The sequence below is a fragment of the Colossoma macropomum genome, unplaced genomic scaffold, assembly GCF_904425465.1.
Source record: "Colossoma macropomum unplaced genomic scaffold, Colossoma_macropomum, whole genome shotgun sequence".
Taxonomy (NCBI): Eukaryota; Metazoa; Chordata; class Actinopteri; order Characiformes; family Serrasalmidae; genus Colossoma; species Colossoma macropomum.
In genome coordinates, this window is record NW_023494799.1 from 17,358,130 (window position 1) to 17,385,164 (window position 27,035).

At 38.4% G+C, this 27,035-nt stretch overlaps 3 protein-coding genes across 4 annotated transcripts in view; 1 reads left to right on the forward strand and 2 right to left on the reverse strand.

The window, feature by feature from the left end:
* Nucleotides 1-160: 160 nt before the first annotated feature.
* ncbp2 (nuclear cap binding protein subunit 2) lies at nucleotides 161-2,781 on the forward strand. The gene is made up of 4 exons (XM_036587052.1): nucleotides 161-339; nucleotides 707-888; nucleotides 2,122-2,260; nucleotides 2,471-2,781. Exons 1-4 carry the CDS (start codon nucleotides 265-267, stop codon nucleotides 2,567-2,569), a joined length of 495 nt encoding a protein of 164 aa, XP_036442945.1. The 5' UTR covers nucleotides 161-264; the 3' UTR covers nucleotides 2,570-2,781.
* Nucleotides 2,782-3,894: 1,113 nt separating this feature from the next.
* Nucleotides 3,895-8,459, reverse strand: senp5 (SUMO specific peptidase 5). The gene is made up of 10 exons (XM_036587051.1): nucleotides 8,159-8,459; nucleotides 6,061-7,086; nucleotides 5,883-5,988; nucleotides 5,645-5,792; nucleotides 5,519-5,566; nucleotides 5,304-5,381; nucleotides 5,040-5,177; nucleotides 4,875-4,958; nucleotides 4,664-4,714; nucleotides 3,895-4,520 (listed from the first exon to the last, which is right to left on the reverse strand). Exons 2-10 carry the CDS (start codon nucleotides 6,878-6,880, stop codon nucleotides 4,395-4,397), a joined length of 1,599 nt encoding a protein of 532 aa, XP_036442944.1. The 5' UTR covers nucleotides 6,881-7,086; nucleotides 8,159-8,459; the 3' UTR covers nucleotides 3,895-4,394.
* A 5,126-nt stretch (nucleotides 8,460-13,585) lies between these two features.
* anos1b (anosmin 1b) overlaps nucleotides 13,586-27,035 on the reverse strand; it is a 48,064-nt gene continuing 34,614 nt past the window's right edge. For both annotated transcript variants that reach the window (XM_036587055.1, XM_036587054.1), the window contains exons 7-14: nucleotides 25,989-26,191; nucleotides 23,588-23,726; nucleotides 22,125-22,280; nucleotides 21,289-21,383; nucleotides 17,124-17,292; nucleotides 16,731-16,957; nucleotides 16,214-16,355; nucleotides 13,586-14,516 (exon numbers count right to left, since the gene is read on the reverse strand). In XM_036587055.1, the coding sequence (XP_036442948.1) occupies nucleotides 16,215-16,355; nucleotides 16,731-16,957; nucleotides 17,124-17,292; nucleotides 21,289-21,383; nucleotides 22,125-22,280; nucleotides 23,588-23,726; nucleotides 25,989-26,191 (1,130 nt within the window). In that variant the 3' untranslated portion in view covers nucleotides 13,586-14,516; nucleotide 16,214. The remainder of the gene's footprint in view (nucleotides 14,517-16,213; nucleotides 16,356-16,730; nucleotides 16,958-17,123; nucleotides 17,293-21,288; nucleotides 21,384-22,124; nucleotides 22,281-23,587; nucleotides 23,727-25,988; nucleotides 26,192-27,035) is intronic.

Here is a 27,035-nt window from a genome sequence, read left to right on the forward strand (position 1 = left end):
GATTTTCTAAGAAGAATGTTCTAAGACTAAATTTACTCAAGCTCTGAAAATTATCTAAATATGTGTATACTTTCAAAATAAAAGCCCACATAAGCTCAGTATGCAGCTGCAGCCGTCGCGCCAGCGGTGGCAGTGTTGGTAATATAGGCCATTTGGTATCAGCTGCAGATTCAAACGAAGAAGAAGCAGCCATTCTGCTGATTACTGTTTGCTAGTTAGCATTTGTTTGTTGTTTGGATTTGGTCACTAATCTGCTCGCTCAGTATGTCTATTAAATTAAACGCTCTTTTCAGCGACTCATATATAGATATAAGTCAATATAGAGACCAGCATTTCAAGGTAAGTATTAGGAAATCGTTTTATTTTTACGTGAGAAATTGTTAGCAAACTGTGGACCTTCAGGTAGCTAGGTTAACGAGCATGTTAGACTTGAGTGTATGCTATCCTGAGTTTTTGTGTTGGTGCTTCTTACAATATAGGAAATCTAAGCATTTGATGTGATTCCACACCGTGATAAGTCGCCAAGTAAAATAAGTACTATTAACAAGCGAGACAAAAATTTACACCAAGCTTGATAGCGATGACTAGAGAGACCCTTTTAGATATGCTTAGCGGTAGCAGGTCATGCATATTTATCAGGCATTGTTTAGCAGTTGAAATTCGTATTCATTAAAAATATAATTTCTGGTGTCTTTTATTTTTTTAGGGGAATCGGTATGAGCAAGAAAAGCTGCTAAAACAAAGCTGTACGCTTTACGTCGGAAATCTTTCATTCTACACAACAGAGGAACAAGTGTATGAGCTGTTCTCCAAATGTGGCGATGTCAAAAGAATCATCATTGGCCTCGACAAGGTCAAGAAAACAGCGTGTGGCTTTTGTTTCGTGGAGTATCCTTCTACATTGAATTCAGGGATGTTGTAGTAACGAGTTGACTTAAACACGCTTGTCCCTGGTCAGTGGTCGTTTCCCCTAACGCCTTTAAAAAGATATTGAGCTGAGAAATCAGGATTCCACATAACAGACTGATGGCTGTTTTCTTAGCATTAGGTAGAAGAGCCAATACAGTGGAGAAGTGTTTGGAAGCTTCAGCGCACAACCCCTTAAAGGGGAATTCCACCAATTTTTCAGAAGGTCTGCATAATTCCATGATTAAGATGTAAATAAGTCATTCAGAGGGGTTTAATGTGAAATAGTTGTCGAGGGCATGCAAACATTTTTTTTTTCACAGTGGTGGCCTGTCTACCGCGCACAGTTACTTTATTTACTGTCCAAAACCACAATTGAACGTACACTCGGTAGCTTTACGTCCCTTCAAAGCAGTGTTTGAGTGTTTATGTGCTGCATCCCATAATCCTGTCAGTGGGAGCCCCTACACCGACCACATGCTGAATCTCAAATGGAAACTCTACTCCCTATATTGCACTGTTGGCTGTGAAATATTGGCTTCTACATCCAAAATTATGAACTAGATGTCCAGCAGAGAATTATGCACACATGGCTGAATCCAGAATGGCTCTTTAAGACACATGCATTGTTTGGGTTAGGGCCCTTTATTTTAAGATCCACATATTGCACTGTGTAGGGTGGTTACGTGCCATTTCAAATTCAGCCACATTTTCAACTATTCACTGCCTTAACACACCTGATCCATGTCATTAACTTATTATGAAGCTCTCCGTTAGATGGACTGAATGTGTTGAGACTGGGAATAAATCAAACTAACCAAGGCAGTGGGCCCCAATAGCAAGATTAATAAACTTTGCCTTTGAGATCTATTCCCCAACTTTTCCACATGAAAACTGTTTAAAATTTCTCTATAAAATTGCAGTGGGCTCTGAAGGGTGCACTGACCCCCATGATATAACATTTGTGCTGTGTGATCTGATCACTTAGTTCAATGATTTACAAATCATAACCGGAAAGAAGTGAGGAAAATAGTTTTATGCACCCACTGAGATTATTCCTACTTAAAGTTGGTATTAGAAATGTCTTTGCAAGAACATTGTGGTGGAATGAAGTTCTCACAGAACATGTAGCTACAAGGATTGCACAACCTTTTAATTCCTGAGTTATGGGTTACATCTAGTTCAGTTAATTATAATCCTTAATATAACTGCAAGGTACTACACACGAGCAGATGCAGAACACGCAATGAGATTTGTTAATGGAACGAGACTGGACGATAGGATTATTAGAACAGATTGGGATGCTGGCTTCAAAGAGGGACGACAGTATGGCCGTGGCAAATCTGGTGGTCAGGTAAGAATGTAATTAAGTCTTTTCATTTTTACTAGCATTGCATTTGTTTAGTTAAACTGACAGAGGTATACTTTTATAATTACGATTTGCATGTCTGCTGTCTCTGAATGTCTTCATGTTGGGGATACATACAGTCAGTGTGTGATTCTGTGGGGGCTATGGGAAGTTGGCTCACTCTTGAAAATGCACAGTGCTGTTTGTTTTTTCCAGGTTCGAGATGAATATAGACAAGATTATGATCCCGCCCGAGGTGGATATGGGAAATTGGCACAGCTACAAAGGACATCAGAAGGACAGCACAAATTTTAGTGATGGGATTCTTCACAGGGACATACTGAGCAGTTTTTTTTTTTTAATGACAATGTACATTTTAAGTAATTCCTTTTGAGTTACACTGTGTACGGAAGTTGCCCTTGGGAAACATCTGTGCCTGCAGTTTGGAGAGTCTGGTCAAAGGTTTCATCTATTGAGTTTGTTTATTTTTTCCAATAAACATCAAGGTGTTTTACCTGACGAGTCATCATGTTCTCTAACATAATTTCTCATGGCACACCCTAAAAATGAATAACTTGCTGAATCTTTGCAGTAAAGACTTTTTTGCAGGCAGTGGTTCAGCTGTATGGCCATGTCTTGTCAACAATAGACAAGAGTTGTATTCAAAGTTTAACTTGAGATCTAAAGAAATGATGGCATGACTGCATAATTAGCTGATTTTCATAGCAGATGATATTTTATAGTGCATTTTGTCAGGGGAAAAGGTATTGGGCTGTCTGTAAGGAGAAGTATACTCCACTCGTCAGTACACTGCCATTGTTGGAAATGAGAGTTAGAATGCATAACACGTCATCAATAATGGTTTTATGTGGTTGTTTAAATAATGACAAAAATAGTAGTCAAACAGAAGGAAACTGAAGCATCTCACTGAGGTCATCTTGTTGTTACACTTCAAGTAACTATAAATACAGTATCCCACATACCTTTGTGACATCTCACATCCTTTATATTTGCTCTAAACTCATTAGCCTCTCAGGTGGTCACTGTAAATGGACACAATGAGCTGGCAATGTTCTGAAAAACCAACTGCACCTTACTGCCCCAGCTCCACAATATAAAGCCTTGTTTCATAAGATAAACATAAGGCTATTATGACAGCTCTTGTCATAATTCTTAGAAACATGGTCTGCACCAACCTTAACACAAGCTGTTTTGTCTCACTGCTTTTAAGCATGTATGTTTTACCATTGATTTAATCTGCTCAAGTGGTAAAATAGCTTTAGCCAATCAAATTTACTGCTATCAGTTTTAAAAAGAAAACAAAAAAAATCATAGCCACCATGTTTAGACATGACCTTAAAATACTTTATGGAATTTGGAACGGAACTCGTAATAAAGCTACATGCTATAGAAACTGTCACGTCATTGCATTTCAAAATCAAAAGATTAAAAAAAGTGTCTAGAGTGCTTCTATTAAAGAATACAGAGATAAAAACTATATGGCCCAAACAGTTCCAAGGGTAGGGTTTAAGAGTCTAGATCCTATGGTAAGTCTGATACTATTGGAAACAAACTGATGTAGAGATACCTGTTTTTACGTTAAGTTCTGTTAAAGAAGCGAGTTCTTCATTAACAGTACATTCATTTAAAAGCTTGTCTTTGTTAAATGCTTGTTTGCACCACATCCAAAATGCAGTCAAAACTATACAATGTAGATCCTTCAAGTAACATGCTGTGGAGCACTGAGTGCATACTTGTTGAAAAGAAACCTGATATAACCACAAAGTTTGCGATATGGCTAAAACCATCTAACAAGCTGCAGAGGCTTGATTCTCAAGAAGACAAAACAAAGACAAATAACGATGTCTGTTCTCAGGGTTGCCACAAGTCATTGCTTTCAATAGCCAGCACCCCAAAATCTGTGAGCAATGATAGGCCTTTTCAGTTGCTGAACCTTCAATATAAAAATGGGAATGGTTGGAAAGGCTGATGGTTTGGCATCTCGTCAAGTTTCCCATCCAAAATACTGAACTACGAGTTATATCCAGGTATATGAACGTGTGTAGGACCTCCCCCACTGTTCCCACAAAAAAAACAAGAAGTCCGTTCACAAGCAAATGAGCAAAGAACGTCTTTAAGCTTAGACTTGCTTTTTTAAGTCAGTGAGCTTGCAGTCACAGAGCTCCTTGTATATCCTTTTGCGTACTTTAGGAATGTCCTCTTGTGTGAACAGCAATGGTTGTTTAAATGCCAGGCACTTGCAGTACTACACAGGGAAAAACAGAAATAAGTCTTCAGTCATGGGAACATCATGTGAATAACTATGGGGAAAACAACGGTCATGATCACATTTCCTGAAAGTCTCTGTATATACTATATATACTGATAATACTCAAATGTATGCCTTACCTCCAAGACAAAAGCTCCACAGTCATTATCATTCTTTTGCTGCGGGATAGTCTAAGAAAGAAGGGCAATAATAAATGATTTACTGTCTAATTGACAACTTTAATCTCAATAAGTGGAGATAATCAATAGTTGACAGCACATAATTTGTATATCTTTAAATGTGATCTTCAGGTCACAGATTCAACCAAGAATGAAACTAGACTAGACAAACCTTGTTGACAGTCATCTTCCAGCCTTTTTGGAAATTAGCATGCTTCTTTTCCTTTGCCTCCGCTAACATGTATTTCTCAATGTTCTGTTGAAAAGTATAGCTTTGAATACAATCATAAGGCAGGGAGCACAAAAACCAACCAAGTTGCATCAGTCTTAAACTTACATCAACCGCAAACTTGAACAATATTCCTTGGGAGTCATAGAAGTTTATGTTTTGCTTGGAGATGTCCACTGTTATCAAGGACCAGTGGATCTCCAAGTGGAGGGGAATCAGCAGCAATCTCTTAGAGAACAAATCCACCTATACACCATCAGAAAGGATGAAAACAGGGAAGGCAATGCAATTTCATAACCCTGGTTTCTAATTACAGTTAACAAGGTGCACTTGCGATAATCTCCTATAAGACACTGTCTGCTAATGATTTACCTTTTTGGTCCACCTCTTCACTCCTTCATAGCCTTTTCCTACAAGCTGTCTATAAAAGAAACTGTTGAAGAAATGTACCTAAAACAAAACAAAAAAAAAAACAGTTAACAGTTCTGGTGTAATTAACAAATCTGTTTCAACTAAAATCTAACAAAACCAAACTGATATCAGAAAAATTTGATATAACAACATCCTCCACCATTCATGCATTATACCTTCTGGTTTGTAGCTTCCATAATTAATTCACCATACATGTTTATGACCTGTAAAAATGACAGACATATACATTAGTTTAACATTTCTTAGACAATAAGTTCTAAGTGCACATTTTTATAGCCCACCTGGTCATTGACCCAGTTTTGGTCATCAAGTGTTGAAAGGTCATCAAGCGCCAGAGTGTGTTTGTTATAGGTCACTTTGAAAAAGTGCATAGGAGCACAAGCCAAGCCAGCCTTGTACTTCATCACTTCTGTGTGTATCATTTTCTTTCTGTATGAGGAAGAATACTGGGAGGTAAGCGACTGAACAGTATTTTTTTTTAATGGACAATTTGCTTGTGTAAGATGAAAATGAACATGCCTGTCCTTTAAGTCAGCATTTAAGTGTTTGTTCAGGTACTCAAGAATGTCCTCCTCGCACAGTGGAATGAAGCTCCCATACTTCTCATAGAAATGCTCAAGGAATTCTGGAAAAATAAAATGGCACATTTAGAAAACAGCCACATCATCAAGTACCACAGGGATCAACCAGGCCATACCATGAATGAGTTCTACAATTTCTTCATTCTGGATTTCTGTTGAAGGTGGCTGAGAAACATCTAGTGGCTCTTCTTCTGCACAGTCTGCAGGGCGCTTGCAGTAGCGGTGGTCCCTTAAAGCCTTGACATTTAGGTAAACGGCAGAAACAGGATGTTCAACTTCCATGGCATCAGTTTCTGCTATCTGATCCGAGTCCATGCTATTGCTCTGTACAACAGGGCCTGCAGATTTTTCTGTGCAGTCACTGTGCACTGTTGGACCAACATGTATACAGTCAAGAGGTGTTGCAGGGTTAGCCTGTAGAGGATCACTGTTTGTGTCCGAACAGTCTTGTGTTGGATGAGTGTGTGTGATAGAAGTGGGCTCTTTGGAGTCAGTGAGTGAAGTGAAATTAGTATCTTTGCCTTTCCTGTTTGTTTCCGGACTGTCCTCTTGACTAGGTATAATGCCATTGTGCAGAACAGATAAGTCACTGACCAGAGCCACAATTTGATTTCCACACAGTGCTGTGGATGTTTCAGGACATGTTACTGGTTGCATCTCACACACAGTCATTGCATCTGCCTCTGCCACTGAAACCAAATCTACTGCATTAGAAATGATCTGGTTTTCAGCTGCTACTCCCACTTCACTTGCAATCTCTTTCTTCTTCCGACCCCGTTTCTTTGTGACCTGGTCATGGCCCAGTGCGTGGGGTTTGCTGTTTGGCCCACAGCAGTCACACAATTTGGGCACGCGTTTCCTCCGTGAGCGGCCATTCTCTGACATCTCAGGAGCCGACTTTGCCTGGTCGGAGCTGTTATGAACTTGGACCCTCATATCCAGCCTTACCCATTCCTCCTTGGGCCTCAATCTGCCCTTGCCTGCAGGTTTTAGCAGGTCTCTACCATTGGCCTCCTCCAATATGGACCTCAAGCTTGAAGTAGATAGGTAAGACGAAGTTACAAGACTTTTGCCAGAGGTACTTGATCTTCTGCTTCTATAAGACTGACCAGTAACTCCTACATTCAACTCAATGAATGGACCTGGCAACAAAACAAAGAGATAAACAGTGATAGTTTTTGTGTAAATGATGCAGATTCCTGTGTTTTTGTTCATTAGTCTATTACACTTAACCTGTTACACAGCTGGTCACAGCCAAGCCATTACAAAGACACATGGGGAATTAGCTTACCATGAAGTACATAATGATGTGCACTAATCCACAGAACTCTCTCAATGCAAATTATATTCATTCAAAATAATGGAAACCCTGTTTCTTAAAGGTGTAAAGAAAATAAAAGGCCCATCTAAACAAAATAAAGCGCCAATTTAGACAGCTTTGATGACAAAATATAAAATGCACAGCCACACTTGCATTTTTGAGGAAGAAATCACACTGATCTGATTTATTCTTTTTACCTTAGCTTCATCAAACTCTCAGAGACAGTGGGAACTTTTTTAAAAAAGTTCTGTATCCACAGACATCTGTAGCTAGATTAAGTGTACAAAAACGCAGAAACCCCATTAAAGTAGTTTTTTAAAGGCCTCTGTAATTTGGCTGCCCAACAGTCGTTATGGCTTGACTGGATTATATTTCCCTTATACATTTCCCTTCTATCATTTGAATTAAGTAACGTTAACTGATTATTTCAATGCAATTCCTAAAACACCAAAAGCTACAGAAAAATAACTTTTTAAAATGCAACCAAAGGGGTACCATTTCGAGCACTGAGGACAACACTGAACACCTGGAAGACGTTTTAAGCTAACAAAGGGATAGCTACTTTTCACTCTACATTTAAATACAATTACAGCTGTAGCTCCTTCTTAACACCAACAACCCACGGCAGCTAAGGAGAGCAGCACTTGAAGCTGAACTGGCTCGTAAGACTCTACCTCTCGATACTGAATGGTGTCTCCCAGCAATGTTTACAACTGAGGAGGCTACATAAATAGCCAAGACGAATAAACGTTGAGTAGTTTTGTTTCTCACAGTAGCCACATGACTGAGCTAGCTAGCTAACTGCGTTGTCGATAAGCTAAAAGGGCTAATCTTATGCATGCAACGAGGGAACAAATAAGTAAACTGCATAGTGTATGAAGTTCAAAACATACCTTGCTTGCAAGTTAGCCAGCTAGCTAACTGACCAAACTGAGGTTATATCGACAGCTAGCTAACGTTACCGAGTTTTCAAGTGGAACTGCAATTGCAAAGTATATATCCAGTAACTTGAAGTTTGCATTCGTGGACGTACATATGAGCACAGCGTGCACATAAAAGACTCTTAAGGCAATCCAATCACATCGGAACCAAACCTATTGAACATTTTTCTTTATATTTATAACACGGTTTCCCATCGTTGCGGCTGCAAAGAGATTCGGTCGCTTGATGTTTGCGTCACTTGGACCATCCAGTTGTTGGCGTCTCCTGCTGTTAAAATCGCCCTCTAGTGAATAGGGGAGCTGTGGACACTCATCGGTGTTCAAAGTCAGTTTTACAGCTGTGACAGAACTTTGCTGTTACACATTTAAATAGACAGAGTATGTTTAATTAATCTATACTAGCCTGTGCTTATTATGTCATTTGAACAGGGCACATTGTCCTTTTCTCTTTAGCGGTTGGTCTGTAGACGATGTAGACTAATTGTTCAATTAGATTTATGTAACGCTTTTTTTTTGAAACATGATATCACAAAGTAGCTCTACTAAAATCCGGATTAAGACGTCTAATGTTCAGGTCGAAGATGACAGTGGCAGAAAAGGAAAATGTTTTATTTGTTTTTCTTTTTTTTTTTATACAAATGCAACTCAAAACAAATATTTACAGCTCTTTATTACAGAATTTCTCCAGATCTTTCAGGGTCCAAAGTCCTCTTTTTTGGACTCACTCCAAAGGTTTTTAATGGGGTTAGGTCACAGGACTGGGATGGCCATGTCAGAAGTTCAATTCTTTGGTCACCGAATCATTTGGATCTGTTGGATTGTTGGCAGAGACGGACAGATTTTTGTTTAAAATGTCCTGGTACTTCATGATGTCCGGTATCCTGACGAGGTTCCCAGGGCATTTGGACGAAAAATAGTTCCAATCCTCCACCATACTTAACAATGGACATAAGGTTCTTTTATGTATAACCATCCTTTTTACGCCAAACTCACTTTGATTTTTGTCTCATCTGATCATAGATACCGTTTTTTCCCAAAGTTCTAGTATATCTAGCAAACTCCAGGCACTTATGTTTGTGGTTACATAAAGCACACCTTCTGACCACACTGTTGGCATGTAAGGGGTGTCTAATTGTAGCTTTGGAGAATTGGTGACCCCAAAACCATCTTAACAGCTGTCCAACTGTGATCTTTTGCCTCTCTAACCATCCTACTCACAGTGCATATGGGCAAAGTACACTTGTGCCCTTTCCCAGGCAGATTCACTGCAGCACTAAAGTGCTGATTGTTTTAAACTAATTCATCATTGACAGTGGATATTGTTCGTTTTCAGGAATCTAGCTGTTTTTATATAGCCATTGTCTAATTCATAAAAGTCAACACACTTTTTGTTTTCTAGACTAAATTTACTTACATTTACAGGTTCACAAAGACCTTTGAAGGGATATAGATTTTCTCCCAAAATAAAATATGCTGTAGTAAATTACCCAACACTGTGTGAAGGGTGCCTATAATTATGGATCGGACTGTAAGAGAGAGGTAACATTACCATAAGGATGAATTAGCCCAATGGGAACCCTGATGATTAAATGCTTAACATTTTGAATATCTCTGTTTGAAGATTGTAGAACTGTAGACATTGACCACAATGCTTTTCAAGAATGAAACAAGGCTAAAGAGCTAAACTAATGTACAATGTGTTTTTAAACATTACTGTTCCACTCTGTTCCAACCAGTCTCACCTTCTGACCCACTCTATGTCCCACCCCATTCCACACTGTGCCCCGCTGACTATATTTACATTTAAACCACCTATATGGACCATTCTACTAAACTAGTTCAAACTTGGGTCCCACAGTTTAAATAAATAAATAAATAAATAAATAAATCAGACCTTAGATATTTTTAAGAATTATGCTTTAATCTATTTAAACCTAAGGCATTAATTTAAACAGTAAAAATCTGAAAACATACAAAATCATCATAGGGTACTTCTGTTGGGAGGTGGCTGTCCCAAACCCATTATCATGGAAAAACAAGTAAAACAACATGTAAATTCATGGTCCTTAAGGACTTTCGTACTAAGCCAACTTGAGAAAAAAAAACTTTAAAGTTTTTTTGTATTTCTTTCAACTTTTTTTTTTTTAAATATTAAGATTTATCATTTTTATCATTTTAATTTCTAACTAAAAACTTCAAAAAATGCTGTCCCATATTTCATGTGCTACATAAACACAGAGTTTTAGTCCATAGGCAGAGCCTTATTTTAGCCACACCCCTGCATTTTAGAGCAGGAAATGAGACTGCATCCCTGTCCCTCATGGCCACATGGTGTGAGCAGTTAGATCTGTTGGGTAATTTACCACAGCATGTATGAAAACCACTCATTCATAATTTCTGTGTGGCGACATTCTCCAAAACCTAAAAAGTAGAGAACACGCTCTGATTTTTAAAAGTAAGACAGATTATAAAATTTAATCAGAAAAATGTTTTACAGAATTACTGGAACAATAAAATGGGAAAAATAAAAAGAATGGAAAGAAACTAAAAAGAAAAATTATTTTAACAGGTTATCACATTTACACAAACACGTCACATGCAAAAGCTTAAAGACAAAAGCTTAAAGACAATCAGCAGGCTAAAACTAATAGCAACAAGAGAGATAGAGAAAGAAGGGGGGGGGGAAGAGAAGTGGTGGGGTGAGAGCACCCACAGGTGTTATCCTCATCTAACACAGACTTGTTCAAAGCAATCATACCTTAATGCAAATTATATGTAAATTAGAAACATTCTACATATATAATTGCTGATTCATCGCTACAAATCAAAACTATTATAATGCAGAGTTGAACAGGCTCACAAAACAAAACTAAATAGAGACATTGGTGAGATTCCGTCAACAAGGATAGAGCCCCTTATACGCATCTTAATGATGTCAGCAAGAATCACTCTCAGTCAGGCCCAAGGCCTTGACAGTTCCTAAATAGTCTCCTCTTACCCAGTTATACGATGATGAAAATACCCAGTCCTGTAACATAATCCATTGCCATGTCTGATGGGATAGATTGGAGATGGGCATAAACATGTTCTTATTTAATGTCACAGCATCCTTCTCAAGTAGCATGTGACAGGCCTCACAGAGACACAAAAGCCAAAGAACTATTATTTCTAAGCATAAGAAATACATTCTTAAGAAAAATATTCTGTTAAATAGATTCAAATTCGATTATGGAAAATAATCTACATCCCTTCAGATCCTTTTATTTTGAAGTAAACTTAAGACACCAAAACTCATATATTCAACATTCAAGTAAACATTTTTGTATTTTAATGAAAAATATTATGATTTCATGATTGTACAACTGTTCAAAGCTGTGTTTGCTAGTCATGTACTGGCTAGTGTTTTTGACTTCTGCTTGAAATTAGCTAAAATGGTCAATACAGAAACATTTTGGTACATTTTCAGTAGTGTTGTGATTGTTAATAATAAAATTAAATGTTCAATCATTTGTTTTAACAAAATACACATAAGGTATAGAGTCATTCAAAGCAAAAGTTAAAAATAACGTTCCTCAGCAAGCAATTACAATCATTTTAGTTATTTCACCCTCTATGGTACAGAATAACATCAAAAGATTCAGGGAATTCATAGAAATCTCGGTGTGTAAACAGCAAGGTTGAAAAGCACAACTGAACTTTGGACCCTTCAGATAGCACTGCATCAAAAGCCAACAGGCTTCTGTGTCAGATATTACCACATGGGCTCAGGAATACTTTTCAAACAGTTGTCAATATACACTGTCTGTCATTATGTCTACAAATGCAAGTTATGACTGTACTATGGCTCTTCTGTACTTCAGCTCTTCTGAAACGTGTACTGTGGTCTGAAGATTCTCTTTCAGATTGTTTATGGAAATACTGGATGTTGTGTTCTTTATGCCAAAGAAGAAAAGGACTAGGTGCTGGACTAGCTTTCTTGCAGTTCAGATCTGTCTCCTATTAAAAACATGTTCAAAACATAACAATGAAGGATTTGTATGGTTGTACAGCTGAAGACTTGTGTTATAGAAGAATGACAAAAAATCTGCTTTCAAAACTGGATCAGTGTGTGTCTTTAGTCCATAGAACTACGACAAAGCATTGTTAAAAGGAAAGATGATGTAACTGTCCCAGCTTTTTTGAAATGTGTTGCAGGCACCAAATTTGAAATGAGCATATATTCATGCCAAAAAAAAAAAAACAATGACGTTCATGAGGTAAAACATAAAATATTGTGTATGTTGTACCATTTTCAATTTATTACAGGTTAAACAGAATTTACTAATCACTGCTTGAATATCCCCGATCAAATTACAAATTTTTGATTTTCTAGGGACACAAACCAAAATATGGCCTTTTTCAAAATTTCACTGTACAATTTCTAAAAAAAATTTTAGCCATTATATATATATAAAGAGGGAACAAAATGATCTACTTGGCGCTTGACTACCTCTGTCTAGTACATTTGAAGTCATAAATTAAAAAATCATCCATGTTGAATAATAATTGGTTAAACATATTTATGTATGATTGTTATGCCAAAAAATACTGAAATGGCTTAGGAGCATCCCTAAATATTACCACTCATTAAGAACTATAAATATGCATGATTATGCAAATTGTAAATGACAGAATTATTAGTTTTCTAGCTACACTAACATTAGCTACTGGTGCTAACCAGAATATGAAGTAAAAGTAGATTAAGCTAACAGCTCCACACAAATCACAGATTTATACAATCAGATTTGCATCTTTATTTTCTAAATCTGCCTCAGCCGAGCCGCAATGAACCTGTGTAGTTGTATGTACAGCTGTTAGGCGTTCTCAATGAGCTAACATGGGCAGTACTTTAGTGCTTAGGGCTCAGAAGCTGGCCTCATGCCGCCTCCCATGGCTCTCACCGTAATGCCGTCTTTAGCATATTTTAGTATATGAACAATGATAGATTCAAACTCATTTGTCAGTCTGTATAACCATAATATGCCAGTTAACCATTAAAAAAACATTTTTGAGTGCATGGAGTCTTTAAGTCTAAGTATATACACACATCAACTCAGTAAGGATTTGCTAATTAGCTAATTAGTTGGATCAGCTGCGTTGGGAGCAGGGAAATCATCAAAATATGCAGGGCAAGCAAACTTGTGTAACCCTCAGTCTATAGTATGCTGGATGAAATGACAAAACTGTTTTTTCACATGGAGGTGTTCATAATGATTTCATTAACACCAACTGATGGTCTGTAAATCTTTGATATAGCTATGGATGTGTTGAAAAAATGAACCATCAAAGTTTGTGTGGTCAGTGTAATCCACTCAACACAATAGCCAATAAGAAATTGAATTGACGTTAAAATTTATTTTGTAACATTGATGACCCCTACGTAACACAACATCAAGTGCAATATTTACATAAAGTGTAACATTTTTTGTACAAAGTAAAACTGCCACAATGTGATAGAATATGTCTGGCAATGTAGGTACAATGCTGTCATTGAACTGGCACTTTAAGCATTGATGAAAGTCTTCCTTCATAATCATGTTTCAAAAGCTGCACAATATTGTTTCCAAAGACTTTTTACTCATGTCATTATTCATAATTAGCTTGTGTATACAGCTTGAACCTAATATGGGTTCACTCTGCTGTCTCAAAAACATGCAGCTTCAGTGTTACATTGTTATGCAGTTTAGTTAATTATAATAAATTCAGACAGTGTATTTAAGACAATATAGGCCTAATATGTTTTCTATGTTCATGGGAGAATGGAGCACAATGTGGTAGATCTTAAGCTAAATATGCCCAGAGTCCACAATGACATCAGAATCATGGATGCCTTACAGGTTATAGCAGGTCACAATAAATATTTCAAGATTAAAGTGTGTGTGTGGACTGTAAAATGTAAAGCTGAAAAATAATTTAGAACAATGCTCGCACAGCTCAAAATGTTCCGGATTCAGAGATACAGGACAAGTATTTATAGCAATACATTTAACAGGATAAGAAAATAAACAATACAAAGCTATAACTACATACTGCATACATCAGTGCTACACATTTTTACATGTTAAAGTAGGATTAAATTATATGTTTCAAACATCTCTGAACAATTAACTTACAGAACATGACATTTTCATGATGCTGTTGGTTCATATTTAAAATTTTACACAGTGTTCTTATCATGCAACACCAGCAGATGAAATGCATGTTGGCATGGAGTGGAGAGATATCAGAACAAGGAGAAACTTCTTGATGATGCTCCGAACTGTACAAGAGTCTGCAATTAGAAGTTAGTATTAGCAAACAACAGAACAATATTCTAGGAAACACCAGTGCAAGAAATGTCAACAGTGCAAGAAAGCAGCCAGTGGACATTTGGGTATGTGACTAAAAGGAATAAAGACCTCCAGTTTCACAAATGTGTACAGTATATTTATTATTCTATAAGATCAGCAGTTTAATGCCTTCATATCTGGCCTACAACTTGAGTGAATGGCAAAACTGAATGGCAACCTTCTGCTGCATTTGGAAGCTGAGGTTCCACCACTGGTGTGAGCTCAACATGGGCTTTGAAGTTATGTTATTCATCATAATCATGCTAATGGCATTCACATGCTTTGAGTTTTCCTCTAAGGACGTTCACTTCCATCACTTGTTTTCCAGCTTTTTCCACCATTTAATCATTTAGACTCCATCTACACCTTCACAGTTTGAACAGAGTGTTAAAAGAATAGCTTGGGCTCAGATCAAAGTGCTATTATTGCTGATGTAAATAATTCTAATGTAACTTTGGCAGCAATTAAAATTAAAGACTTTTCTGCCATCTGGATGTGACTTTCCTGCTAGCGCCCGACCTGTACAGAGCTAAAACGTGATTCTGTGCCCTTATGGTTTTGATATTCACATGGCTTTAGTGTAGTTACTGTTGTTGTGATGGAGGTGAGGCCTTAGTTATAGTGGGTGAGAACTGTTAAGTAGTGGAAAGAGCTGTGGATTTTACATCAATCTAAACCCTGCCTCATGTACTTGAAGGAACTATCCACCAAAAAATCTAATTTGCATAGGTTTCCCCATTCCCCAAACAAAGAGATCAGCCAAGATGTGTTTTGGTGTCCAAAGTTTTCTTCTTCAGTTTTGGACAAGGGCTATGAGGCTAATGTAGCTAAAAGATAATGGAAGTCTGTAGTACTACTCGAATGAGATTAGTTTTACAAAATTATAACCAGTATTTCTCAGTGATTTGAGTCCCGTCCAAATCTGCCATGTCAGTAATTTTTGCAGATTGTGCGCTTCTATGTCAGTAAAGATTCTGATGGCTTTTACCTTCTATTAAACAAACAGTAGAAATAACCTCAGGGTTCATTAATCATGTGTCAATTGCCATGTTGGTAAATATTCCATCATATCCAGTGGAAAAAAGAATTTCCATGTTCATGTTCTCTGTGGCCCAAATCAAGTTGACATGCATTATCATACCTCAAGCATACGACTCTGAACATTAAAACAAAAAAGTTGATTTTGTAAGGTGATGTTCACTGTTGGCTGTAAATTCCAAATCTGATGACAATAACACATTGTATCATTAATGGCACTGCATTACCCTAAAACAACTAATAAGATGGACATGCTTTCTACTTGTGAGCAGCATAACGTATCACATATAGAACTATTTGGTGTGGCAGCAATGCATAAACCAAGCAGCCCGTCCTATCTCTGTAATGAGATTTCTTATCCAGTGCAAATCAGTCATAAACATTGCAGCAGTCCTGTGGTACAATTTCATTTCCCCACCTCCCCACTGTAAAACTTATGCCATCCAAATGGTACTTCTGTCACCCAAAGTTTTCTGAATGACATAGACATCTACTACATTAGATTGTGGCTGCACTGCAAAAGCAAAGAACTAAGCTTCAGACACCAAACATGTCTTGGCTGATTAACTCTGTCTGGGGTGAGAGGGTGGAGATGCTGTACCTCAATGTGGTGTGCCATTAAGCTGTGGAGTACGTAGCGTTCTGACTACTGAAGAACCACTGCCTGCTTCAGACAGCACCTGGACCTGCACCTTATACACACTCTCTGGCTGCAGCTGCTCGACTCTGAGTGAGAGCTGACTCTATAACAGAGAAAAAAGCAATAGTCAATCACTAGTCAAAGACATTCCTTCTCACCACAGCCATGTGCTGACAGAAGAATGATATTTAGTTCCTCCAGGCCCTCCAGAAAACAAGAAAAAATGTGCCTTAAGCAGCAATGATTATTGCAGATGTATTATGTGTTATTCAACAAGTAACAATACAGATTTATTAGGGACCTACTAACATCTAACTAAGCCAGGAAAATACGTCTTATTTTAATCTCCATTCATGATTGAATTTGCTATCAGTCTTCTGTGCCCTTTCTATCATTATCCTCATAATTTAAACAGTGACAGTCTGCTCATTTACTCTTTTAAAAGCATTCAGAGGAGAATGAATGTACACTAACTTACAGGTGCCAAATTCAGCATTTGAGAGATGAGTGTGTCTGTAGATTCATTCACACCACTGCTGGAGACTTTGACCCAGGAGAACTGGAATCCTGTGATGGGTGTCTGACCTGGGGCGGCCTCGGACACTTGCCAGCTAAACAGGCCCTCCAGGGAGCCGTTTACCGTCTGAAACACTGCAGTCAGCTTCTCAGGGCGCTGCAGTGCTTTCTTCACCTGCAGATGGCGCTCTACAGCAAAGAAGGACATCATCAGTGACGTGAAGGACTTGTATTTCAGGCAAATGCTTCTAGATTTAAAACAATTTATATTGTAGCTCACATTCTTTTTTGCTGTGGATAGTCAGTCTCTAGTTAGGGTTTTCTATTCACATTGACTTTTAAAATCTTGTCTTACCATCCCGGGCACAGGATTGTAGTTTCTTTCCCCGGCCTTTCATTGCTGAGCAATGTGGGGTAGTGACGGAGGTCACAGCACCTGCCCGCTGTCCATGTTCTGAAAAGGGCATCACAGCCACCTTGTACTTACAGGCAAAGAGAAGGCCTGTGATGACAAAATGTGTGCCCTGGGAAAATATGACAGGGAGAATGTAACAAATCAAGACACCTGCTCAAGTTACCACTCCACATGAAAACAAACAAACTGTATGAGGCAGGACTCAAGATATGAAATGGAAGAATAAAATGTGAACAAAATACCCTTAAGGGAACGGCCACAAAACAAAAGTTTCAAAGAATTCAAAATAAACTATGTGGAAAGTGTGATTAAACTGAGCCACTAGAATTGCATGTTAATCTGCTCTCCTGATGGGAAATCAGATATCCATCTCTTTATCTGGAATGTATTTATGTCATGAAAAGAAAGGCAGTAGTCTACTTTTCACACATTTTCATTACCTTCGTTACCAGCCCATGACGGATTGCGCTTGGAAACATAACTCCAATGCAATACCATTAAGTGCCATTTATCTAGATTTGAGCACAGACTTCAAGAAAACACAAAATAAGACACTGTGCTGTTATATAATGTTTATAGACAATGTGCAGGTCTTAATAATGACCTCATGCCTTCATTGTTAGCCACTGAAAGTATAATAAGTATACTTTAGTACTTATGTTCTTCTCTTCCAGTTTATATCACTTCATCTGTGTTTCTGTCTTTTTATCTTATGAAAGTATGTCCCTGTAGCAGCAAATATAAGTTTGGCCTGCAAACCATTTCTGTTGGCGTTGATAGTTTTACATTTATTGTATTTGTGTTTTGTAATATAATGCAATTTTTGTTCATTAGACTCTAAGCTTTGTTGTAAACTGAATAAGGGACAATATCGCTACCTTTGCTAGTTTTGGAATTTAAGCACCTGTCAAAGCAACTGAATAAATATATGCTTTGGAGCCAAAAGCTGAGCTGAGCCAATTGATCTAACTCACTGAAACGAACCAGAAGCCTTGACGCCATGATCTTTACAGCACACCTACTACCTACACAAAGCAGATTTTCCCCATGGTTTTAATTTCTCGACTCAATCAAATTAAATTGTGCTTTGGGGATATTTTTCTTTTGTTTGAGAGTGTATCGTTGTTCTGCTTAGAATCCATTTTGGCAGCCTGTTTAAATGTAAGTGCATGAAAACTACACTTTGTCTTTAATTTCATGAAGCCATATTGGTTAATAACACCGGACAGTGTGCTGCAAATATGTAGCTGAGCCTGGTATTGGCTGTTTCTGTGACGTACCTGCGCAACATGGAGTAATAGTGACTTTTTAATTCACGAGACACTGAGATTTGATAGCTATGTAGGGCAGTTATTTAGCAGGTTAGTTGGGCTTGTGATATGCACAACTGACAAATAGGCTAATTGTCATTGCCTGTAAATACAGTAATGTTTGAGGCCAGTGGAACGCATTGTTGAAAAAAATCTGCACATTTGTTTTGACACATAATGAAGTGGTGGGCTATTCAGGCCAAAATCTGTCCTTGCACAAGTGCTCCTAAATCAAAATCCTGGTCGCATTTTTTTTAAAGGAGCAAATTTTTGTTCACACTGTAGAACCCTGATAAAGTGTATATGTCCAAAAGTATCCACTCTGTAAAAAGAAACTAATCTTGTCCCAAGCAGAGAATTGAACCTTAGTCTGCTGGGTGGAATGCAGCAGTGTTACTCAATACACTACTCCAACTGTCTAAAGACAACAATGTATTTATTAATTACTTGTTGAGACACGATGTGTGTGACAATAAAAACATCACCATCTGGTCTTTTGCTTGCAGTTTGTATGACACAGCAGGTAACACCTCTGCTCTCCACCCAGCAGACTGGGGTTTGATTCCCTGCCCAGGCAAGCACATCATGCTGTACCAATAAGCATCTGAAAGTAGTGGTTAGTAATGCAATGAACTTCTAATGCTACATTACCTATCCTCTCTTACATGATTAGACTGGAAGCCATTCTGGATTAGAGCATCTGCCAAATACTGTAAAATGCTTAATATATCATAGGCCATGTTTCTTTCAGAAAAAAAATGATTTTATTGCCACTGAATGAACAAAAAAAATCTAAGCAGATTAAACAAATGAACACTAGTAAGCTGCTGAGAAAACTTAAAAATCTTAATGCATGATGTCTTAAAATTTTGAGTTTTAGTACAGATACGTCTTTTCTAGCTACTTCAGCTATAGCTACATATGCTAGCTACTTCACCTATAGCTACAGATGCTCTTATTGAATCAAAAGGCAGGGGGACTTTATTGGAAGAACAAATGCCTACAATCTTTTGGACATATATATGCATATATGGGTATATTTGGTACCTTTCAAGGACTATTTGTAATAATAATTCTCTTCCACCTAAAATGAATACATCTTCAAATCAATCAGACAATAAAGGCTGTTGTCGCTAAGTGTGGTACTGATGTGGCTGTTCAAAGACCATGTCAGCCTGCTGCTTGAAAAGTAAACAGTTCCTGCCCAGTGCATTCCTATATTTATTAAACAACACACAATTTCTCTCCTGCTCTCGTTGGCTGATAGGTCCAAACCCAAAGTGACTGCTAAGTCGCCTTATCGCCTTGCTTTATTACATTTAAGTGTTCATCCCCAAAGCTGGAAGCAAAAGCAATATAAAAACTGGACAATGCAGTGCATTTCTTCTTTTACAACCCTGTTTCCCAAAAAGTTGGGATGCTGTGCAAAATGTATATAAAAACAGAATGCAATAATATGCAAATCATTTAAACCCTACGTTTAATTGAAAACAGTCAAAAAACATCAAATGTTGAAACTGAGAAATATATATATTTTTTTTTAAAATATATGCCCATTTTGAATCTGATGCCAGCAAAATGTTTCAAAAAAGTTGGGACAGGGGCAACAAAACACTGGTAAAGTTGTGTAACGCTACAATAGCACCTGCTATAACATCTCACAACTAATTAATTAGCAACAGGTCAGTAACATGATTGAGTATAAAAAGAGCATCCCAGAGAGGCTGAGTCTTTCAGAAGATGAGGAGCGGTTCACCACTCTGTCAAAGACTGCACAGGCAAAACAATTCAAGAATAGCATAAAAAGCAAAGAACTTGGGGATTTCATCTTCTACGGTATATAAAATCAATAAAAGATTCAGAGAATCTGGAGAAATCTCTGTATGCGAGGGCCAAGGCCGAAAACTAACACTGGCTGGTCGGGATCTTTGGAAATCATGGACGGCACATCCTCCAGGCTAAAGAGGAAAGGGACCATCCAGCTTGTTATTAGCACACAGTTCAATCTGTGATAGTATGGGGGTGCATTAGCGCACATGGCATGGGTGAACTGCACGTCCGTGAAGGCACCATTAATGCTGAACAATATATACAGGTTTTGAAGCAACATATGCGCCCATCCAGACGATGTCTTTTTCAGGGAAGGCCTTGCTTATTTCAGCAAGACAATGCCAAACCACATTCTTCATGTATTACAACAGCATTGCTTTATAGTAAAAAAGTCCAGGGGCTTAACTGGCCAGTCTGCAGTCCAGATCTGTCACCCACAAAAACATTTGGAGCATTATGAAACGAAAAATACAACAAAGGAGACCCCAAACTGTTGAGCAGCTGAAATCATATAACAAGCAAGAACGGGAAAACATTTCACTTTCAAAACCACAGCAATTGGTCTCCTCAGTCCTCAAATGCTTATAGAGTGTTGTTAAAAGAAGAGGTGATACAACACAGCGGTAAATGTCTCTGTTCCAACTTTTTTGAAATGTGTTGCTGTCATCAAATTTAAAATGGGCATTTTTTTTTTCAAATACAATAACATTTCTCAGTTTCAACATTTGATATGTTGTCTTTATGCTTTTTTAATCAAATATAGTTTAATAGAGTTTAAATGGTTTGCATATCATTGCATTCTGTTCTCATTTTTATTTTGCACCTCATCCCAATGTTTATGGAAATGGTTTTATATATGTTGAAACTCTTGGAAGACCACTTTGACTAGACAGTTTGAATACAAATGAGTTTTGCTTACTCCTATGCTTGCATTGACAACAAAATAGTGAAAATGGTGGACCTACCTGTACAGTAGCCTTCTTCTCTCTCTTGGTCACATTGTTGGCACATACCTCTGGATACCAGCTTAAAAGGTATGAGGAGGAACCCCTCTGGTTTTCTGCATAGGAAACATATAAACACAGTTTATTAGGTCTGGGGTGCTCGCCTGTGCCCTGGCTGATTTTTCAAAGGCTGTGTATGCATGAGCACATTTTAAGGGACAGGCTGCCTCCCCTTCCTGTTCTGTGTCCAAGCAGCATTACATCTTTCATCAAACTCATTTCCCACAGTGCATCAGGTTGTCTGAAGCCCAGAGAGCCATCTCCCTACATCTGCTTTTCATTTTGCAGCCATATTGATATTATTAAATCTGTCTTCATCCATCTCTTTGCCTCTTTTTCCAAGAGATAACGGTAAATCAGCACCCCCTGTTTATGATGCCTTGTGGTTTCAGCACAATCCTCCCTTTGAAGAGCATCATGTCGCCAAAAGGTTATTTTTGGAACATGCTTACTAAGCAAACTCAAAGTAATCTGCTGGATAAGGTATAGAGAGGGCACCCCAGCGAGAGTGTCTATTTATGTAGGATGGATAAAATTCATCATAAGACTTGTGTCTTTGTAATGCTCTTCAATAAAACATTTGTCACTCTGCTGTTTTTCCTTGGCTCTGACCGGTTCAAGGACACAGGCGGATCTGCTGTGAAATTTAAAGGGGTGTCTTACACACAGATGTGCTTTGTATAATCAGTGTGAAAAAATGTAGGCAATTTAAAATTTAATTTAACACAGTCGTCGCCGAACAAAAACTCCCCATGAGGCCTTGATTTATGCGTTCCCCAACAATGTGGTTCACTTGCCTGGGAGTCGACTCTTCCAGAACACCTTGACCTGCAGCTGATTGTCATAGTAGTGGGGGGCTGCGGCCTCTAGGCGCAGGACACCGGGAGAGGAGTGGGAGATGGGCAGCTCATTGGAGAATTCCCGAGAGAGTGGCCCGTGGCCAGGCGAGGAGCCTGCCACGAGAGGAGGAGATTTGCATTCACAGAGTGGAATTCATTTTAGTCATGACCCTTCCAAGGCCTTGCATGATCAGTTGGCTCAGTGGAGCTTCTCAGTAGGGGTGAAAGAAAAAACCTTTTTGAAAATGGAAGCAGATGCAGAGCCTAACAAATATGAAAATGCTTGTGAAAAAGCATGTTGAACAAACAAAGTGAATATGACATTGAATCTACACATTAATAAGACTAAAAGACTGATGCATTTTCAGGTTACATACAGAAGTTGTTCATTTCCATAAAGCCAGCTGCATAAATTGCACCCCATTAAGTACAGGTTAGTACCCGGTCTACATTTATGGAGAAGAATATTTTATAATACAAGCAATGTTTTAGAGGCCTCCTGAGGGACCACAGAACGCTGATTAAATTGGAGGGAAAAAATTATAAGACATATAAAATGACTACAAGGGAACCGAAATAATTGGGGAGCAAGGCAAACATAAATGCATGTTTCAGTTTTTAAAAATGGAATAGATCTTTGCATTATTTAGTCCACCAGTTATGCATTCTAGAATGAATAACTGATGCCAAAGCAGAGCTTGGAGGTCTCCACTACACTCTCATGCTTCTTTGCTGTGTGTCTGGAATTAGTTTTGGCAGAATTAGTGGAAGATTTACAAAGCATAATTAAAAACAGAAAACAACAACACGGGGGAGAAACTCCTTTTTTCGTTTTCTCGAAAAAGGCCAGATCTTTCTTCTGGTGAGGGACAAGTGAGGTGAACCAAAGCCCTGGTGGGGTGATTCAATCAAGACATCCGCCATAAGCCTCCCTTTAGTGACCCACAATTCAACTGGACCCAGATAAGAAGTGATCCAAAGTACTAATACAAGCCAGGAATCTGCTACTTGAAGGAGAAGTTAACTCTTTTCATCCGTGGAAAAATGGCCTGGCTCAGTTTAGGTGCCAAAGAGCAAACCCCTTTAAGAAGACATGTTTTCTGATGTAACAGTCATTTTGTCAGCAAAGATTTTTAGTGTTTATAATGGCCCCGATGTTGCAAGATTATCAATGACAACACTGATTAATAGCTAAAGGTGGGAGAGGAGAGCAAAGACTTGAAAAAGAGCAAATGTTTAAAACCCGACAGCTATTCTGCTGAATTTATATTTTGGCATCAAACATAATATAAGGCACTGGTTCAGAACATTAAAATAATTCATTAGAATATATGAGAGATTTCCAAAAGCTCTTGTGCTAAAATATGTTCAAGCAAACAGATGCAGAAACACATGTCCCTTATTCCAAGGATAGCTCTTACCAGTGGAAGGAGCAGTGGTGAAGAAGAGTTGTGCACGGCCACTCTTTAAACGCTTCTGCCCCCAGAAAGAAATGGCTTGAATCTGCACTGTGTAGTGTGTGTCAGGTTGGAGTCCCCCCAGCTCCATCTCAGTCAGAGTCTGTGGGACATGACAAAGAACACACGTCCAACTACAATAGCAAAATACCCCAGTAGGAATGAGATCTAACATTTCTTTGGTACAGAACCATTGTTATTAAGGGGTAACTAGACAAACACATCACAGTATGGACTGAAATATATTTTGATGCTTGGAGTCAAATCAAACTGTAGGCCCACTGTGTTCATGCTGGTTTCTGACTTCTTGGTAAGTCATATTTCTTTTGCTCATTTTATGATGATTGACAGGATATTTAAACAACAGTCTAAGCAGACCTCATATCCTTGCACCAGTAGACCAAACAGAGTAGTCAGTAGGATAGCCGCTGATTTTCCAGTGAAGGTAACAGCGCGTCAGCGTTCGCAACATTAATACGGAATAATGAGGTTCAATATGTCAATGCTCCTCCAGATAGCCAAAACATGTGTTTCACTAGCATGTGTGTGAATGAGCCCAGAGGAATGCATGTGTGCGAAGCCCTCCTATGTTACCATGGAGCCACATGTTATGACTTCCAGGCCATGAACACTTCTTTGCCTTAAGAGCCAATAGGAAATTGAGTTTCTGGTTGGACAAAACAGAGCAAGATGAGCTCTGTGTTGGTAGAAATGTCCCTTTTATGCCGGCATGAAGTTAGATTAGTGTGTATTACTATCATGCTTAAGGATAGGATAGAGGTAGGGGTGCTACATCAGCTTTGAAAGGTTAGTTCTCCTTGCATTTACAACTATATATTCCCTACATCCTTTCTCATTTCTTTCTTAGTAAGGCTACACATACACATATTCATCCACAGTCCAAACCAAAATTTGTGTTTTCAATGCTTCCCTTTTATGAGGTACAAAAAAAAAAAAACTCAACTTGACCTCCGGTAAATATTCCAGGTTAATGCTTTGGGCTCCAACACAAACATTTTCATAGTGTGCCTCATAACAAGTGGCCTAACATTCTGTAACTCCTGCCTGGCTGTTGTAGGCATTTGTAGAAATGTGCTCTTGCTGATGAGGTCAGGGAAAGTTTTATTTATAAAATAAAGAGCGGGGAAGGTTTCGGCTGCTGCTCTTTGGTGTGGGAATGTAGTTGGAGCCCTTGTAAAAATTCCTAACAGTCTCATGCTGGAGGACCCGACTGCCATCTCCATCAGGGAGATGGAATAAAAAATGTTATGAGATTCTAAGGGGATGCAAGTCATCTTTCGGATCACCATTAAAAGCCAGCACAGATTTGGCTCTCTTTATTCAGAGCCTCTCTGGTCTTCAATTATATAACAATATTCCACCATCATCTTGTCTTCTTCTGTTAACTCAATCTTTCAAACAAATGAGCAAGAACATAAGGGCTTGATACTTATACTAGACAAATAAGGTCATCATGTTCAATGATGCATTCTTTTGAGCTCCTTTCATGCTCATATGACAAAGATGTAAGGTTGTGGTGCATTTTGTTTTAACTACACTGTGTTTTTTGGATTAAAATATTTCTTAATAACTCTAGGCTGGTTCAGAATGATGCTTTATGTCTTTATAGCTTTCAATAACCCTCAAACACTTAAAAGAAATGAATGGTTTTTGAAGCTTGTCTCTGAAATAGCTCTTCTTTATAGGCTACCGTTCAGTAAAATGGATGGCTTTCTCAGACCCTGAAGTTATTGCATTGTAAAAACAAATTACCTAATCAAAACCATTTGAGAGTTGCGGCTTTAAGGAGAGCGCTTAGGTTACAGTAAAATACGATGATCACAAGACCAGATGGCGTCTTTGTTCTATGGGCGTTGTGGAGAAATAAATACACTGGCTTGCACTTTATTAGAATGCAGGTGGTGCACCAGAGTCCAACACCTGCAAGACAATGGTGGCCAAAAGTAGAGCAGGACTGACTAGTGAAACTATGTTCAATTCTTCAGCTCTAGTTTAGATTTAGGACCTCCTCTGCATGAATGGGACACAGAAGAGTAGAATAGCAACAGTGTATACTCCCCTGTGTGTGCAGATGCCAGATGTCTTAAGTGAAGGATACAAACAGATAACTCATAAACTTCAAGAACTAGGGAAGCTGAGGACCTCATAGGACCTTTCTGAGCTTTTGGCACCATTTTAGGTGCTTGTTTTTCTAAAACGGATTTTCCTCCCACAAAATATATTCAACGTAACCCCCTGCAGTTAAGGTGAGACAGAAAAATATTTGCAGTATTTGGAGCCAGAGGTAGTGCGTTGGTTGGCTTCTAAGGGAGATGAGATATGAGCTGCACTGGGGAAGTCTTACCCCGTCTGTGACCCGACCGCTCTCCTTCCAGTTTGGGCCGTCTGCTGCCGCTCCACGTGCAATCCAGGTCACCTTGTAATGGTGGACCACCAGGTCACCCTCACCAGGAGGGTCCCAGCGGAGCAGCACGCTCACCCTTCCGTCAGCGTGCACCGTCTGATTCTCAGCCCTAGTATTTTGCGGGGTCTCGGGGGGGAATGGGTCTGCAATAGGGAGAAAGGAAGGCACTTTTTTCAGAACGCTGCTTTTCATCAGGTTTGTTAGCGCTCTCCTGACGTGACCCGCAGCTGTGAGGAATGAAGAGCGTGCAACCCAGCAGAGGAGAGAAGGATACAAATCAACAGCTCATGGAAAGTAACAGCATGGCATTATAGCCAGTCTGAGAGGTGAATTAACATCACGGGGACAGAAAATTATCATTATAACTAAAATTATATAGTCTCATCTGACTTTAGTACTGTCCTGCTGTATTCACTTTTAGATACCTTTATTTTCATAGCAGGTCAAAAGAGCTCCACAGGTTATAAACAGGAATTTAATCTACTACCTAATCATTTAGATGATACTAGGCAGAAACAACGGTGCACCAGGAAATTTTACTTTACTACTACCACTGGCAGAGCAGAGTGGAACACAACATAATACATTTTGTTTTCTATTATATAATTTTATAAGTATTTGAGCGAGATTGAGAGTTTTTTTATGCAAACAACTGAGGGTCTAGTTCTAAGTCATTAAATAGTCATAGTCTGGTAAATCAATGCAAACACAATTAATTCAGTACAGCCCTATGTGGTTTGAACCAGACAAGCTTTCCAACCTAAATACATACATAAATATGTATTTATACAAATGTAAATAAATATATGCATCAAAATAAACATGACTAGTGAAAAGAGGCTGTGGAAGAAGGTGGAAGAGCTAATATCAGAATGATAACATTTAAAAATATTTTATTTACTTGAGATCTTTTTTGATAAATCTGTGCAAAAATGAAATGCTTTAAATTCACATGGGAAGACATAGGCTATTATTATTAATTAATAA